Source organism: Hibiscus syriacus, unplaced genomic scaffold, assembly GCF_006381635.1.
Source record: "Hibiscus syriacus cultivar Baekdansim isolate YM2019G1 unplaced genomic scaffold, ASM638163v2 tig00110187_pilon, whole genome shotgun sequence".
NCBI lineage: Eukaryota > Viridiplantae > Streptophyta > Magnoliopsida > Malvales > Malvaceae > Hibiscus > Hibiscus syriacus.
Window position 1 is genome coordinate 2,643,990 of NW_024062618.1, and position 16,578 is coordinate 2,660,567.

At 31.6% G+C, this 16,578-nt stretch overlaps 1 protein-coding gene across 1 annotated transcript; it reads left to right on the forward strand.

Annotated features, from left to right (window-relative positions):
• Positions 1–10,667: 10,667 nt before the first annotated feature.
• Positions 10,668–13,214, forward strand: LOC120217729 (two-pore potassium channel 3-like). Its single transcript, XM_039214797.1, has 2 exons — positions 10,668–11,901; positions 12,857–13,214. The coding sequence occupies exons 1-2, from the start codon at positions 10,775–10,777 to the stop codon at positions 13,002–13,004; spliced, it is 1,275 nt and encodes a 424-aa protein (XP_039070728.1). The 5' UTR covers positions 10,668–10,774; the 3' UTR covers positions 13,005–13,214.
• Positions 13,215–16,578: the final 3,364 nt, after the last annotated feature.

Below are 16,578 nucleotides of genomic sequence, written 5' to 3' on the forward strand. Positions count from 1 at the left end.
TGTGCAGAGTTAAAACTTAAACCAGCATGGTTGGAACAAATAGGAGAATTGCAAATTAAGGATGAAATGTGTTTGAAAAGAATTAAACAAGTAAAGAGCAAAGACTTTGAGGTTAAGTCAGATGGAAATTTGTATTATAAAGGAAGAATTGTAATACCAGACAATGAAGATTTGAAGAAAGAAATATTAGCATAGGCTCATTGCAGTCCATTAACGATGCACCTAGGTGGAACCAAGATGTATATGGATTTAAATGATCGATTTTAATGGTCAGGGATGAAACGAAACATCACCGAATTTGTGTCTAAGTGTTTGATATGTCAACAAGTCAAAGCTGAGCATCAAGTTCCGTCAGGATTATTGCAACCGCTTTACATTCCTCAATGGAAATAGGAAAATATGACGATGGATTTTGTTTCGGGGCTACCCTTGACTCCGAACAAAAGAGAAACAATCTGGGTAATTGTTGATCGATTGACTAAGTCAGCGCATTTCCTTCCGGTTAGAACATATATCTCTATGGAAAAGTACGTGGAACTGTATATTAGAGAAATTATTAGATTGCATGGAGTGCTTGTTTCCATAGTCTCTGATCGAGACCCTCAATTCACTTCGAGATTCTGGAAATCCTTGCATGGAGCGTTGGGAACTCGTTTAAACTTTAGTACGGCTTTTCATCCTCGGACTGATAGACAATCAGAGAGATCTATTCAGATCTTGGAAGATATGTTGAGAGCATGCGTAATGAAATTCAAAGGATCATGGGAAAAGTATTTACCATTGGCAGAGTTCGCTTATAACAATAGTTATCAGTCCAGTATAAAGATGGCCTCGTATGAGGCATTATATGGAAGAAAATGTCGTACTCCATTAAATTGGTATGAACTCAAAGATCGAAATGTTCTTGGTCCGGATTTAATTCAGGATGTAGAAAAGAAAGTTCGAGAAATTCAGCATAACCTCAAAGTGGCCTCTGATAGGCAAAAGTCCTATTCTGATCTTAAAAGAAAAGAGATTGAGTTCGGGGTTGGAGATAAAGTTTTCCTTAAAGTATCTGTCTGGAAGAAAGTATTATGTTTTGGTCGGAAAGGAAAGTTAAGTCCTAGATTCATTGGGCCATATGAAGTTGTTAAGAGGATAGGACCCGTGGCATATCAATTATCCTTGCCACCAGAAATGGAGAAGATCCATAACGTCTTCCATGTGTCCATGTTACGAAGATATAGGTCTGTTCCCTCTCACATCGTTGCACCAGAACAAGTAGAAGTCCAATCGGATCTGATATATGAAGAAGAACCAGTGAGGATATTAGATTTTGAAGTCAAACAGTTAAGGAATAAGACGGTTCTGTTGGTCAAGATTCTTTGGAGAAATCACAAGGTAGAAGAAGCCAAGTGGGAGCGTGAAGAAGATATGCGACTTCAGTATCCTCATCTGTTCGTACAATGAAAATTCGAGGGTAAATTTTCTTAAGGGAGGGAGATTTGTAACATCCTCCATACCGGGTTAGTGATTAAATTGTGAAATTTTAAAATTTAGTGATCAATGTAGATAAATTGAAAGTTGAAGGAATTGATTGAAATATTTGGTGTAGGATCAATTAGCAAACCAAGGGGAACTAAAGGGGTAAATGAGTCTTTTAATAAGGAAAAATAATTAAATGATAGTTGAGGATATTTAAATCCACGTGGAAAGCTAATGAGATAAACAAGGTTCTGGATATTTCTTTCTTCTTTCTTCTTCTTCTCTGTCGTGAAGCCAAGCTAAAGGTGAGTTTTCTTGTGATCAAATTCTTGATGAATTTAAGGTTGTTTATTGATCATTAGTTGATAATTAAGCTTAATGAAAGCTTAGATTATCTTAAAACCATAAGATGAGAAGAATATGAAGAATCAAAGAAATGAGGTAGAAAAGTAAAATCTTGGATTAGAGCTCATAATAAGAATTAGAAGTTAGTTTTGACTTGTCATAAAGCTAACTAAGAAGTAGGAGGTGTTAGAATTCAAATTAGAACATGTTGGAATTTGGGTTAGATTCTTAAATTCTATATGAAGAATTGGATTTCTAAGTTTTAGAAGTATGGAATGGATAACAATGAGTTTAAGTAAGAGTATGCAAGTTATGTATATAAAAAGAGGGGAAATATAAAGTGTTAAGTAGACTAAGAAGAGGTTTTCGTGCTAAAATGACAATTCTGGGCAATGTGCATCGATGCACATTCATTGTGCACCGATGCATCAATGATAAATCCCAGAAATTGTTTAAGGTGCATAGATGCACATGAAGTGCATCGATGCATTAATTTAAAAGAAAACATCGAATGCCATTGATGCATAAGGAGTGCATCGATGCACACCATTAAATACAAACATCGAATATGATTTATGCATCGATGCATGGTATAGTGCATCGATGCATACCTCCATTAAAAGATGAAAATGGCTTTTCTTTTAGCCTAAGAAATGATAGCTTAGAATATACTAATTAGTATATTGATAAGTATCAATTAAATACTATGTAGATATCGAGTTCTGGAACAATCGACAAGTAAGGTCGATCGAGGAAAAAACAAGGAAATATAGGTGAGTGCATATGCATAGCATGAATATAGTATTATATTCTGTCCTAGACTTGTGATAAGTCTAGATTCAATATTTGATACATGATCACATTTCATATTATGATACTTGACATGAATACATATTATATGAATTATGTGATAAAGGTATGGAAAATGAAATGTTTACGTGATAAAGGTATGGAAATTATATGTCTATGCGATATAAATTATGTGAATTGTAAAAGCCCATGTTCTGTAGATGAGAACTGTAGGTATAGTTGGCATGCCAAGGGTAGAGGGTCTACGTGGTCCTTCGGGATATATATATATATTCTTTGGAACATTTGTGAGGTCTTTTGAGACACATAATTGATCCTTGGTATATGTATATAATTCTTAAGAAGTTTATATGTGGTCCTTCGGGACAAATTCTACGCGGTCCTTCGGGATAAAATTTCTACGAGGCACTTCGGTGCAAAACTCTACGCGGCACTTTGGTACAATTTATACGAGTTGTGGTGACAGCATAGTGTACAACCTAACAATACTCACATACCTTAGGTTCTCCATACGGTAGCATGGGCCAATAACTTATTAATACAAATTCATGAATGCTAATGTAATATGCTTATGGATAAGGATCATGGTGATATAACTACATTGATTAAGTACACGATTTCATTTCATTTCATATCATTATGACATTTTCATTACAGTTCCTTGCTATTATTATTATTATTATTATTATTATTATTATTATTAAATTGCCTCACTAAGTCGATGACTTAGGTGTGAGTGTTTCACGTGTAGGATCCGAGAAGTAAAAGAAACAAGATAAGCAACTGACAGCATTACTCCTACACTATCAGATCAGAAACAACTTATCAGTAGGTCATTTTATTATGTAAATGGATGTTGGCATGTATCTAAAGGGTTAAGTTGTGTATGCTCTGAGTATTTTGATAAATGTGTATTAATATATGTATATTATCGTATTTTCTTAATATAAGTCCAAATGTCGTTATTTTGTAATAAAGGTGTTTTAAAAAGGTAATGTGACATCTCAGACTCGTATTCGGGTACGGGTTGGGGTGTTACAAACTCCCCCTAAATATCTTGCTTTTGTCAAAATGTGTACAACTTTAAAGGGTGTAATTAAGAAGTTTTGTTGAAATTTTTATGTAATAAATTTGGTTGGTAGATTAAATTATTTATATTTGTTTTTTTATGTTTTTTTTTAAGTTATAACTTCTAAACCTATTAGGAATATTATATTTCCTTTTTCTAGAGTCCTTTCTCCTCCCCTTCTAGATAAGGTTAAATTTAGAATTTATCAAAACACATGGGTAGGGTTTGGAACTTTAATTAGGGTAGTTTTGATATAAGACAATCTAATATAAGACTAAGGAAAGACGTTATTGAAAATGTTAATATTTTTTAACATTTTCGGTAGAGCACTACCTAAAATGTTTTTTTTACCGAAAATATTAATTTCTCTACCTAAAATGAATATTTCTGATATTAATTTTTTCAGTAGAAAAATAACATTTCAGGTAGTGCTCGATATTAATATTTCTGGTAAAAAAATAACATTTTAGGTAGTGCTCTACCGAAAATGTTAAAAAAATATTAACATTTTCGATAGCATTTTTTCTTAACCTTATATTATGCTACATTTCCTTAGACATCTCCACTTTCAATTACTTATATGAAAAATATATATACTTTAAGTATTTATTTATAATATAAACCTTAAAAAATTAAACTTCTCAATCACCTTATAAGACATTAAAAAATCGATCAACATAAAAATAAGTTTTGAAGTTTTATGGTGCTTCATAGAAATAAATTCATAGTAAATATGATGTATCGAGTGATGTTAGATAAGATTGTATTTATGAAAAATTTAAGAATTTATATAATTTAAATGATTTATATTTTTTATTGATGATTTAGTTTTTCATTTAAAATTTTATAATTTCGTACTTTTAAAATATTTTAATATAATTTCGTAAAAATATGTATCTACATAAAATTTTGTAATCATCCATGATAGATCTATATAAGAACAAGCCAGATGAAGTTTTATATTGTCTTCATAGGATTAAATTATGATAAGTGAGGATTGATTGAGAGATGTTGGGTGTAATCGTATTTTTAAAAAAATTCAAATGTTTATATAGTTTTATAATTTTTATAATGATTTATTTTCATAACTATAAAAAAATTTAATTTTATATTCTGAAATTTTAATATAATTTTTTTTAAATATATAGTCTATCATAAAAGCTTATGCTTGTAACTGGGTATAGGAGTATGCTCTTAGAGTGATGGACTCAAATTATTGAAGAGGTTTCCATTTGGATATGATAATGAAGATTAGAATTCAGTACTCAGTCAAAACCAAAAGGAAGATAAGATAACCGAATCTTCTTTAAACCGTTGGTTCGTATATATCGACCAAGCCACAAAAAAGAAAGACCTAAAATCTAAAAAACCAAAAATAAAATTACTTTGTACGATTTAATTAATTCGATATCTAATTATAATCCGGTCCAATTTAGATAGGTTATTTGAACTTATAACTTTTAAAGAGAATAACATTTTCTTGTATCACTAAGATCACTCTATGAATTTAAATAAATTAATTAATTTAGTCGGTTATTAATAAAAGAAAATGAATCGACTAAGTAAGGCTGTTGGTTTGCTTAATTACTTCCACTGGTAATGGTAAGTAATTATTTCCCAAATTTGGTAATGGTATTAATTATGGACAAGGATGTTTGGCAGTTTACATCAATTACATAGGGGAGGGAGACCATCAAGTCTATCAAGAAGGGCATCAATGTACCTATTTGGGCAAATTCTGAACTTCTAGTAGTGTCATGGAGGCATAAGTCGAATGATTTCACTGGTTAAAAGATTGATATTATTTTTTGAGATCTTAAATTTAAGTAAAACGTTTGGAAAGTGTATGAACATTTAAATAATTAAGAGTCTTTTGAATAGTTATTATTTTATATTTATTTCATAAAAAACATTAACATCCTGGGAAATAAATAAAGTAGTTATATAGAAAACACTTAATTCATCGTGTCATTTCTTAAAGGAGGATTATAAATTTGAACGAAATTGAGCTTAATTTATTATAATTATAATTCTAAAAAATTGGTGGAGAGTTATCAATGAGAATAAATAGGTTATGAAGATTACATATAAATCATTTTTTTATTTGGACCCATAATTATAATGGATGAAAGAACAATCATAATTGATTAAATAAGTATGAAGCTACTCCTGCTCTTCATAACCTCCTTGATCGTGATATTCATGGGCCACCCTACTTATTTTAAAAAAAATCTAATGTAATTTGGCATAGAATCCTTACTATTTTAAAAAAAGATTTTCTTCTTTCTCTCGATCTTGATCAAAATATTTTATAGTCATTTTTAATTTTATAATAATTTTTAGAATTGGTGTTAACCGAAAAGTCTTTATGACTATACGTGGATTAACATATTAAATAGACATTATCAATTCATAATAAATTTGATTCTAATAAATTATATAAATTTATTAAATATCGTGTTAAGAAATTACAAATTTTTTTGGGAAATAAAAAAAGGTTTTGGTTAGAAATGATTTTCTTAGTTCATGATTAGAGTATACTTAAAATCTAATTAAAATTTATATAAAATTTTATAGATTACTTATCAAGAATGACGATGAAAATGGGAATGTCACCGGTGAAATAACTCTTCGAAGATTTTGTGGCTTAGAAATGAGACGTGAAACACTTTAGTGTAGGTAAAACAAGTGTAATTTTAGATTAAAAGTTTTAACTTTATTAAATTCAATTATTTTCTGAGATAGAGATTTGCTACAAGCCAACCGTTGCCTGTCTGGGAACTAGTAATTTGTCTCCTGTTTTTCTCTAATATTTTCAACAGTGCATAAATTGTTTTGTTGCAATATTCCAAGGGTGTTAAATAGTAATTAATTCCTTATTTTAAAAAATTAATAGTTAAACAACACATTAAGTTGGACAGACATTGGGATGCTCCCCTTCTGACCACTAATATAAAAACAATATATATAATATATAACCAAAGCATATAATAATAATATAATAAGTATGATTGAGCCCCAGAAAATGATATTTGATTAATATAATACTTCACTGATTATTTTTATATTCTTTTATCTATAATACATAAACATGACTGTCCTGTTAGTATCACTCAAACAATATGAATATAGTGAAAAACGGATAAATAAAAATATAATGAACAATTGATATAAAGATATAATATTTTTGTGTAAAATAAATATAAGATGTTTTAGATGTATTTTATATTTATAAAATATATTAATTTTATCTATATTTATATTATATATAGTGATTCATTGAGGTTTTATCATGCGATTTAAAAGTAATAATATAGATCATGTCCACCAATTTGTTGTAGACGCTACTCATCTCTTTGATCGTATGAAAACTTCGTAAGATGCAAAACTGATTTGATTGAAAACATGTCAGAGGAATAATAATAAATTTAAGTTGGCAAATGCGAAGCATATGACAAAAAAGTTGTTTTCTTTTTTAATTTTATCGTGTTTTTATAATTTTTAATATTTTTCATTAATGATTTTTGAAACATTTTACACTTTTATCGATTTCAATAATTTTTCAATAATTTTAAAAATATTTTCATTATTTAAATAATTTAAAAAATTAATTTATATTTTATAATTAAATAAACCTTCAAAAAGTTTAAGAATCAGTCACACCCTTCTATCACCTCGTTATTGTATTTTAATAAAAAAAACAGTCCATATATTAAAAATTAATGGCAATAAAAATATTTAATTTATCTTGTCAGTTCAGATATCTAATATATGTGATACAGATGATAATTTAATCTAAATTAATGGATTCCTCGATTCAATCCAATATGATAGAGTCATTTTTAAAAAATAATCGAATACGAGTGAGGCCAAGTCGATTTTATATAAGAGTGAGGTATGATCGGGTCGGGTTCTGGTGGTGGGTGAAAAATCTTTGATCTGACCCGATCAGAGAGTAATAGTGTAATTTTTCATATAATTTTAAGGATAATTGCTATAACACTTCTCTTTTATAGTTTTTCTAATTAAATATTATTTTATATCGAGTTGAGTCGAATTTATACTTTAATAAATCAGGTCGGCCAGGTTCAAGAAATATGTTATTTGGGTCGATCGGGTCGGGTTCAGGAAATATGCTCTTTGTATTGGGTCAGATTGGATCGAGTAAAAAATATATATTTTTCAAGTCGGATCAAGTTGAATTTAAGTGGAAGGTATATATTTTGGATCGGGTCGGTTTGACCAAAAATACGACCCAACCCATTACCATCACTATATACTAATTGAAACTTTTAACATTATATAAATTTCAATAATTCTAATATTAACATTTGTGAATAGAGTAAATTGTATTGGAGTTCATCCTCACTTTTATAATATTAAATATGAATTAATTTATTAATAAATTAAACATCAATAGTTATAAAAAAATAAAAGTGAAAACATTAAATAATTGTAACTAATTAGTAGTTGAATTAAATGAGAAGTGGGACAGCTTCGCAGTGGAGTTGGCATTTGTGGCTCAATCAAACATCCCTTGGCAGACGTTGATTCATTATTATTGTGAATGTTCAAAGAACGACATATTAATTTAAGGATAAGAAAAGATGTAATTGAAAAAAATTAAAAAATTAAAATTTTAGATTGAATATAATTTAAAATATTAATATTTTAATATTTATACGATCTAAAATGTTAAATTTTTAATATATTTAATTAACAATTTAAATGTTACTTTTTTCATAAGATTTTTAGTTTTAATAACAAATGTTATAAAAATAATATTTCAAGTTGCATAAATATTAAAAAATTAATATTTTATATTACGTTCAATAGAAAAATATTATTTATTGTATATTTGTTTAATCTTAAACTAAACAGCCGTATAATAAAACTACCCATTATTATTAGTTCAGTCACCGCAGACTTTTTTGTTTTGTTTTCACAATTACACGCTCGTCTTCAACAGCGCGTGCACTCAGTAGTGCATATTCCTCTTTCGAAATCTAATCTAAAAGGATACGTCAAAGTCTAAAAAGAAACTACGGACACTTTCTTCTTTATTCAAAAGAATTTATTAACTAATAGAATGATTTTTAAGTTTAAGGCGAATATTTTTTTTATGTTATATACATATATTGTATAAAATGGTTTAAATTGAAAACAAATATTATTATAATGTTATATATATTTGTAATTAAATTTTTTTAAAAATTGAATAACTTGATTCGACTAAAAAAATAAGATAAAGTTTAAGACATACAATATGACTCGTCAATTCGAATAACAAAAAAAAAATTTACTCGAATTAACTTGATCGAACATTAACCCTAATATCAACTCAAATTTAGGTTAAATTTATTTTTACTTTTTTTAATATAAAATTTATCTAAAAATCAGGTGTCAATTAAGACTCTATGTAAGACTGTAAATGAGACAAGATAGATCACGAGCTATTCGAGTTCGACTTGATCAAAGCTCAGTCAACACTTAAATCGAATGAACTCAACTCATATTCTTAATGAGTCGAAACGAGCTACTTGATACCCAAATCGAAAGGCTCATTAGCAACTCATAACAAATATTATATTGAATTTTTATTTTTAAAACTAAATTATTAATAATATTAACATTTATATATATATATATATATTTAAATACAATATAAGATTTTCATGTACTTAATGTTCAAGTTTGAACTCAAGTTTAAAATGAACCGAGTTTGAATTTGAGATTCAATCAAACTAAATATGAGAAAATTTTGAGTTTAAGTTTTTTCAAATTCAGGTTCAGCTTTAGTTTTTGATTTCAAAACAAGTTTAAAAAACTTAAGCTTGCAAGCTTTTGACTTAAGTTTAGCTTTAATTTTTACTATTAAATTCGAGTCAAGCTTGATAATTTTAAACTCGTAAGTTTTTAAGTCGAGTTAAATTCAACTTTAAACTTTTTAAATTAAGTCAAACTCAATAATACTCAAATTCTACTTCATTTATTTACAACTCTGGCTCCAAGTAGGAATGTAGGTTAGGGATGGCAAACGGGCGGGTCGGATGCGGATACCCCCTCCCCCATCCCTATATCTACATAATATTTTTCAATCGACCACCCTCCCACCACCCATGATGGGTACAAATTTTCAAATCCACACCCGCCCACGCGGTTACATTCTCAAATCTATCCCCACACTCACTACCCACTACCCACTAGCGACGTACCCGTCTAGACCAGCGTGAAAGCAATCTTAAGTTATATATAAGCAACAAACATAAAAAAAACATTTCCATTAAAAAACATAATAAAATAATCCAAGGATTATCTTAATTAAATTTTAATATAGATCTTAAAGTACATAAAACACCATAATAAAAGACATAATTAAAGTTTATAAACATAAATGACAAACACATAATGTTTCTGTTCATTGGCACAACATTCTAAAATTTCAGGCAATACTTGTGACATCTGATACTCCAGTATTACAATCATCATTCTCTATTTCATTCAATTGAGAGCGTTCCAATTTAAATTCACTACTACGTACATATATAATAGAAAGTGGGTGGGCGGATGCGGGGTGGATAATGTCTCAAACCCACTACCCGCCCACTACCCGTGACGGGTATTACTTTCTAAATCCACACTCACCCACTACCCGCTAAAATTATACACATCCCCACCTCAAATAAAATAGATGCGATACGAAATTCACAAAATTATATCCGTTTGTCATCCTAATGTAGGTCAGTCAATGTATATGTATACGTAAATGCATCAATATAACACATAATCTAAAATTCCTATTTTTATAATGCATAAATTTTCGTTTCTCTTCAAGCAGAATACGACTTTTACATTGTCCTCTTCCATGTTGATGTTCTACCCACAAAACACAATCACACGCGCAGACCCTTTATTTACTTAAACGGGAAGGCTGTACTTCAAAAAAAACACTGGTTTTCTTCCTGGTTCTGTTCATGTCGGGTTCTTTTTATTTATTTTCGTTCGAGATTTATAGGCTTCAGCCGAAATTTCCAGAAATAAAAACTGAATCTTTTCTGTTTTCACCTTTTCCAGACGATTTTCTATATGGAAAATGATCCATTGCTCCCGTACGCAAGTCCCCGTAAGAAACCAACGCCACCGTCACCTCTTTTCCCTCTCCCTGAAAACGATGAAGTCTCTCTCCCAATACCTTTAACCCCATCGGAGTTAAAAGAAAGGTTGATCTTTGGTCCATCTCCTTCCTCTTCCCAATCTCCATTTGATTCATCTCCCATCTTCGATGCGTTAACTTCAACCAGTCCTTCATCTTCTTCTCAAGACCCTCTTTTGCAACAAAGCCAACTGAACTCACCCTCAACAGCTTCATGGTTAATAGACCCAAATTTCAAATGGGAAAAATCCAATCTTCACAGGTCCAAAACGGCACCTGCCATGGCGGTTTTGAATGATGTAGTCCGCCCATCAATTCCCAAGCCTCAATTGGGTTCCCAATTCATTGTAAGACAAGCTTTCCTTCTTTTGGTCTTGTATTTGGCTTTGGGTGTTGTTATCTTTTGGTTTAATCGTCATAATTTTCTGGGTGATGAAACTCACCCGGTTGTTGATGCATTGTACTTTTGTATTGTCACTATGTGCACAATTGGATATGGTGATATAATCCCTAATAGTGTGGCTACCAAGTTGTTTTCCATACTATTTGTGTTGGTTGGATTTGGTTTCATTGATATTTTGCTCAGTGCAATGGTTTGTTATGTGCTTGATCTGCAAGAGAATTATTTGTTGAGAACTGTTGAACATGAGGTTCGAAAGAACGATTCGGCGAGATCTTATATAATTGATGTGAAAAAGGGAAGAATGAGGATAAGAATGAAGGTTGGATTGGCATTAGGAGTTGTGGTTCTTTGTATCGGAATCGGTGTTGGTGTTATGCATTTTGTTGAGAGTCTTGGGTGGTTGGATGCTTTTTACCTTTCTGTTATGTCGGTCACTACGGTCGGATACGGCGATCGGGCGTTTAAGACGATGTCCGGTAGGATTTTCGCTGCTATTTGGTTGCTCGTTTCTACCCTGGCTGTTGCTCGAGCGTTTCTGTACTTGGCCGAGGCTAGAGTCGATAAGAGGCATAGGAGCATGGCAAAGTGGGTTCTTGGACAGGACATGACTGTCTCGGAGTTTCTTGCTGCCGACATTGACAACAATGGTTTTGTGAGGTATGTTGTTTTATGAAATTTGTTAGTACTTGATCTTCGTCTTGTCAAGTTGTGCTAGCAGTTGTATGCTTGAAGTTTATTTGTTGATGCAATAATACCCAAAAGATTAATATACTAATTCCGAAAATTTACATTAGTTTCATTCTTTCGTCCGTAGCTGATTTAGTTTCAGTTAATTAGTTGGCATTTCATTGTGTTGGAACGTTGATTTTAGCTTTGTTTCAGTTTAAAGGTTATGGAGAATATGTATTGAATTACAGCTTGAACAACTCGTATTCGGAGTCATGGTGGATTTATTAACATGCAATTGCTTAAATTTTCAAATAACAGATTCTCCGCCCGAAGAACTTATAATGCATAACATCTCAAAAATATCAGATTCTCTGTCCGAATTAGAATCATCTTCCTACACTCTAGCCTATGCTTAAGTAACATACCTTCACACTTGAAGCCTGGTATAAACTATAGAACCGTGTCTTTATGCACGTGGGACTTTGCAATTAACGTATGCTGCTTCTTCTTGTCACAATGCTAGTTTTCTTGGTCTGTCCGGTTTATCTTTGGCTTCGGTTATCTTACGGACTACATTTTATGATTATCTCAGACCATATAGTTTACGCAGGCGTTGATGATTCAAGTGCAATACATATTTGCTTCTGTGATGCATTGAAGAGGGTGCTTTTCGCCCTTATGCCTATAATATGTAATTGATTCAGTGGTTTGTTAATGTGTTTCAAGTTTTAAGTTCATAATTTTCTGTGTCTCCATCTTTCCATTTGCTGCTTCGTGGACTTAAGCGCAGTTGTTCTCGATGTTTACGACTGATTGAAGTCCTTAATATGTCTAAATTTACTATGTCCTGAACTTCCAACATCGTTCTCGATGTTTTTAGTTGTTCATTTTCTGTTGAACTAATGTGCAGTTGTTTAGTATTAATATTGGTTTTTGTATGCAGCAAATCTGAGTTTGTGATATACAAGCTGAAGGAGATGGGAAAGGTCTCAGAAAAAGACATTATGCAGATCAGCGAGACATTCGATAGGCTGGATGCTGGCAACTGCGGGAGGATAACTCTTGCCGATCTTATGGAGCATAGTCATTAATCTGCGTGAAGCCTTGCTTATAAACGTCGTTACGATACGATGACGGTGGCATACATAGTCACGGATGTCATCGAATCATCAACCGCATAAAGGGCTGGTTCATTAGCCATTCAAGGCAAGCAATGACGATGTTTACTTGGAACTTTATGCATGTTAAGTTGGTCATCTTGCTCATCCACAATGCACCATTCCTTTTTACTGATCGGAAAAAGTACGATGCTCGGCGTATGTTGCCTTATCCAGTCAGGGTATGTGTCGGATACGAACATGCGTCTGATATGGATATGTTAAATGTAGATGGTGGGATGATTTACATTCTGTCAGATATGAATATGTTCGTAGATACGGGTATTTTAGGAAAGTACAGAATCATAGTAGTTTGTACAAAAAAACATCGTAATATAAGTAAATTGCATTTATTGTTATCCATATCTTATTTCTTTTCTTCGATTTGAAAGGGCGAACAAAATATCAATCGATAAAGTTATTTATTTATTAGGGTAGGGTGGGGAATTGTATTTGAATAAGTAAAATTACTACGATTTCAATGATTAAAATGATGGTTATTATTTTTAAAATTTGGGCATTTTTAAATGTTGTAATTTCATCATTTTTACTTGTTTAATTGATATTTTGTCTCGTTTAACTTCTGATTTCAATCAATTTTGTCTCGTCTTATAGATTAGTTATCATTTTGATTCTCGTAAGTTTTTTTTTTAATTTAGTTATGATATGTTAATTGATTAATTTATTCGTTTATTTTTAACATTAGTTATTTGCCTATTATTATTTTTACTTAAGTTTTAGTATTATTCATCATTGCTAATTAGTAATCATATTTATTATTACTAACATTTTTTTATATTTTATTTATTTTCAAAAACGAGACAACATTCAATTCTTTTAAAGGTATTAATTTTGAGAGCCATGATGGTACTCTAATATTTTTCCATGTAATTGACTACCAAACCTAATTTTGTTCTTGTTGTTAATCGCATCTCACAGTCCATTGTGCACATCTACACATAAAATTGTGTTTTCTATTCGAGCTATATTCTAATTAAGTGAAAGCAAAATGTTATGCCATCATAAAATTAACCTCTATACATTATAATATTATTTTTGGAGTGTATATGTCTTGTATCGTCGTGAAGTAAACATTCATATAGATACAAAGAAATGTATCATCCCGAGTTAAACTTTATCTATATAAATCTATAAACTTAAATAAATAGTATAAGTATTTTAACTATACAGATAAACATTCTTTTTTTCCCATTACTAATAGAACAAAATAATTTACAAACACATGATACTGTTATATGTTCTTATATTTATAACATGATTAACGATCTTGTAATAGAGTTATAACTCCAATTGTTATTTCTTTTATTGGACTATTACTTGCATAAAATAGTAATTATTATAAAAGAATAATATAATATTGATTCGATGGCGCAGCAGCGACTGTAGCTCAGTGGATGGAGCGTCTGTTTCCTTAGCAGAAAGTCCTACTTTCGACCCCTATCTGGCGCGTTTTGTATTTTACCGATTTTAACTCTTGAGTCGGTAAAATATTAAAAGTACACAACAAAGCTTATCCTAAAAATTAAAACATTATATTATATTATATCAATATATCTAAGTTTTTCCCTTTATTAAATATTTTGGAAATTAATGGCGAACCCAAGTTAATCTTAAAGTATACAACAAAGCTGATCCTAAAAATTAAAACATTATATTATATTATATCAATATATCTAAATTTTTCTCTTTATTAAATATTTTTGAAATTAATGATAACCCAATTTAGTCCTAGGACTTACAGAATTGTATGACTACTCTGGGGTTAGTGGATCACCCTTTCTTTGGACCTGTCTTTACCTGGTCAAATAAGCATGATGAGGGGTTTCTGGCTAGGAAGTTGGACAAAGTGTTAGTGAATGATCACTGGTGTGAGGGCTTTTCTAACTCCCACGTGGAATTTCAAGCCCCTGGAGTTTTTGACCATAGCATGGCTGTTACATGGTACTCTCATGATAGTCTTGCTTCAAGGCCTAAGCCTTTCAAGTATTTCAACTTCTGGGCATTGCATCCTGACTTCAAGGAAGTTGTTGGGAAGTCTTGGGCTGAAGCTGTGCAGGGTGACCCCATGCAAGCTTTATTTTGCAAAATGAAGAGGTTGAAGGCTGAGTTAAGAGCTTTTAATAAAAGGTGTTATTCTAACATTTCTGGGAAGGTTGCTGAGAAGAGGGAACAGTTAGAGAAAAAACAGATTGTGACTTTAACTGGTGGAAATCCAGGTGATATGGCAAAAGAGAGGAAAATATACTTTGAGCTCATGGATCTAGAAAAAGCAGAAAGATTGTTTTACCAGCAGAAGGCTAAAGTTGATTGGCTGCTTGATGGAGACCAATGCACAAAATTTTTTCATTCTCAAGTTGCAGTTAAAAGGAAGAGGAATACTATAAGGGTGTTGATTGATGAGAGGGGCAATAAGCTGGATACCTTTGATTTAATGGCTGATGAATTAGTGAATTACTTCTCAAGGCAGATTGGTACTGAAGATAGTAATGTGCAAGCGTGTTCAGATATTTTCCTGAGTGACCTGTTGGGTTATGCCTTGCCTGCAGGTGCCAATGTTGATTTGGTTAAGGCTCTCACAAGTGATGAAGTTAGGGTGGCCATTTGGAGCCAAGAAAAGGATAAGGCCCCTGGCCCTGATAGATACACAACTGGGTTTTTCCAATCTGCCTGGGACATTGTGGGAACAGATTTTATGGCAGCAGTGAGGTTTTTTTTCGAATCCTCTAAAATGTTGCCTGCTTTTAACTCTATTGTTGTTGCTCTGGTTCCTAAACTGCCCAACTCTTGTAAATCCATGGATTTTAGGCCTATATCTTGTTGCTCAGTGTTTTATAAAACAGTTACTAAGATCCTTGTGAACAGACTGGTCAATTATTTCCCCAGGATGATTGCTCCTAACCAGTCAGCCTTTGTGAGAGGAAGAAAAATTGAAGATAACACCCTCTTGGCTCAAGAGATTGTTAGAGGTTATGGTAGGGGTTCCATCTTACCTAGGTGTGCTATTAAAGCTGACTTACAGAAAGCTTTTGACTCCTTAAGCTGGAAGTTTCTCCTTGCTGTTCTGAAAAGTCTAGGGCTACCTGAACAGTTTAGGAAGTGGATAGAAGCTTGTGTTATGAACTCTAGATTTTCCATTGTGTTAAATGGAAGCCTAGTGGGGTTTTTTAGAGGTAGAAGGGGTGTCAGGCAGGGGGATCCCCTATCCCGCTACTTGTTTGTAATGGCCATGAATGTTCTCTCCAAAATTTTGGATGTGGCTGCTGCTGATAGTATTTTCCAGTTCCACCCTAAGCGTAAAAGAGTGACTTTAACGCACTTATGCTTTGCAGATGATTTACTCATATTTTGTAAAGGTAATGTTGACTCTATAGTTGGGGTGAAATGTGTTTTGGAAAGATTTTATGAGATGTCAGAGCTGAGACTTAATGCTTCAAAGACTGAAATTTTTCTTGCGGGTGTGAATGATAATTTGAGGATTCTTGTGCAC

Excerpts from the sequence above, each read along its gene's own strand:
- LOC120217729 (XM_039214797.1), top strand. The coding sequence starts at position 10,775 with ATGGAAAATGATCCATTGCTCCCGTACGCAAGTCCCCGTAAGAAACCA. Across the intron at positions 11,902-12,856 it reads GACAACAATGGTTTTGTGAG|CAAATCTGAGTTTGTGATAT; the intron begins GTATGTTGTTTT and ends TTTTGTATGCAG.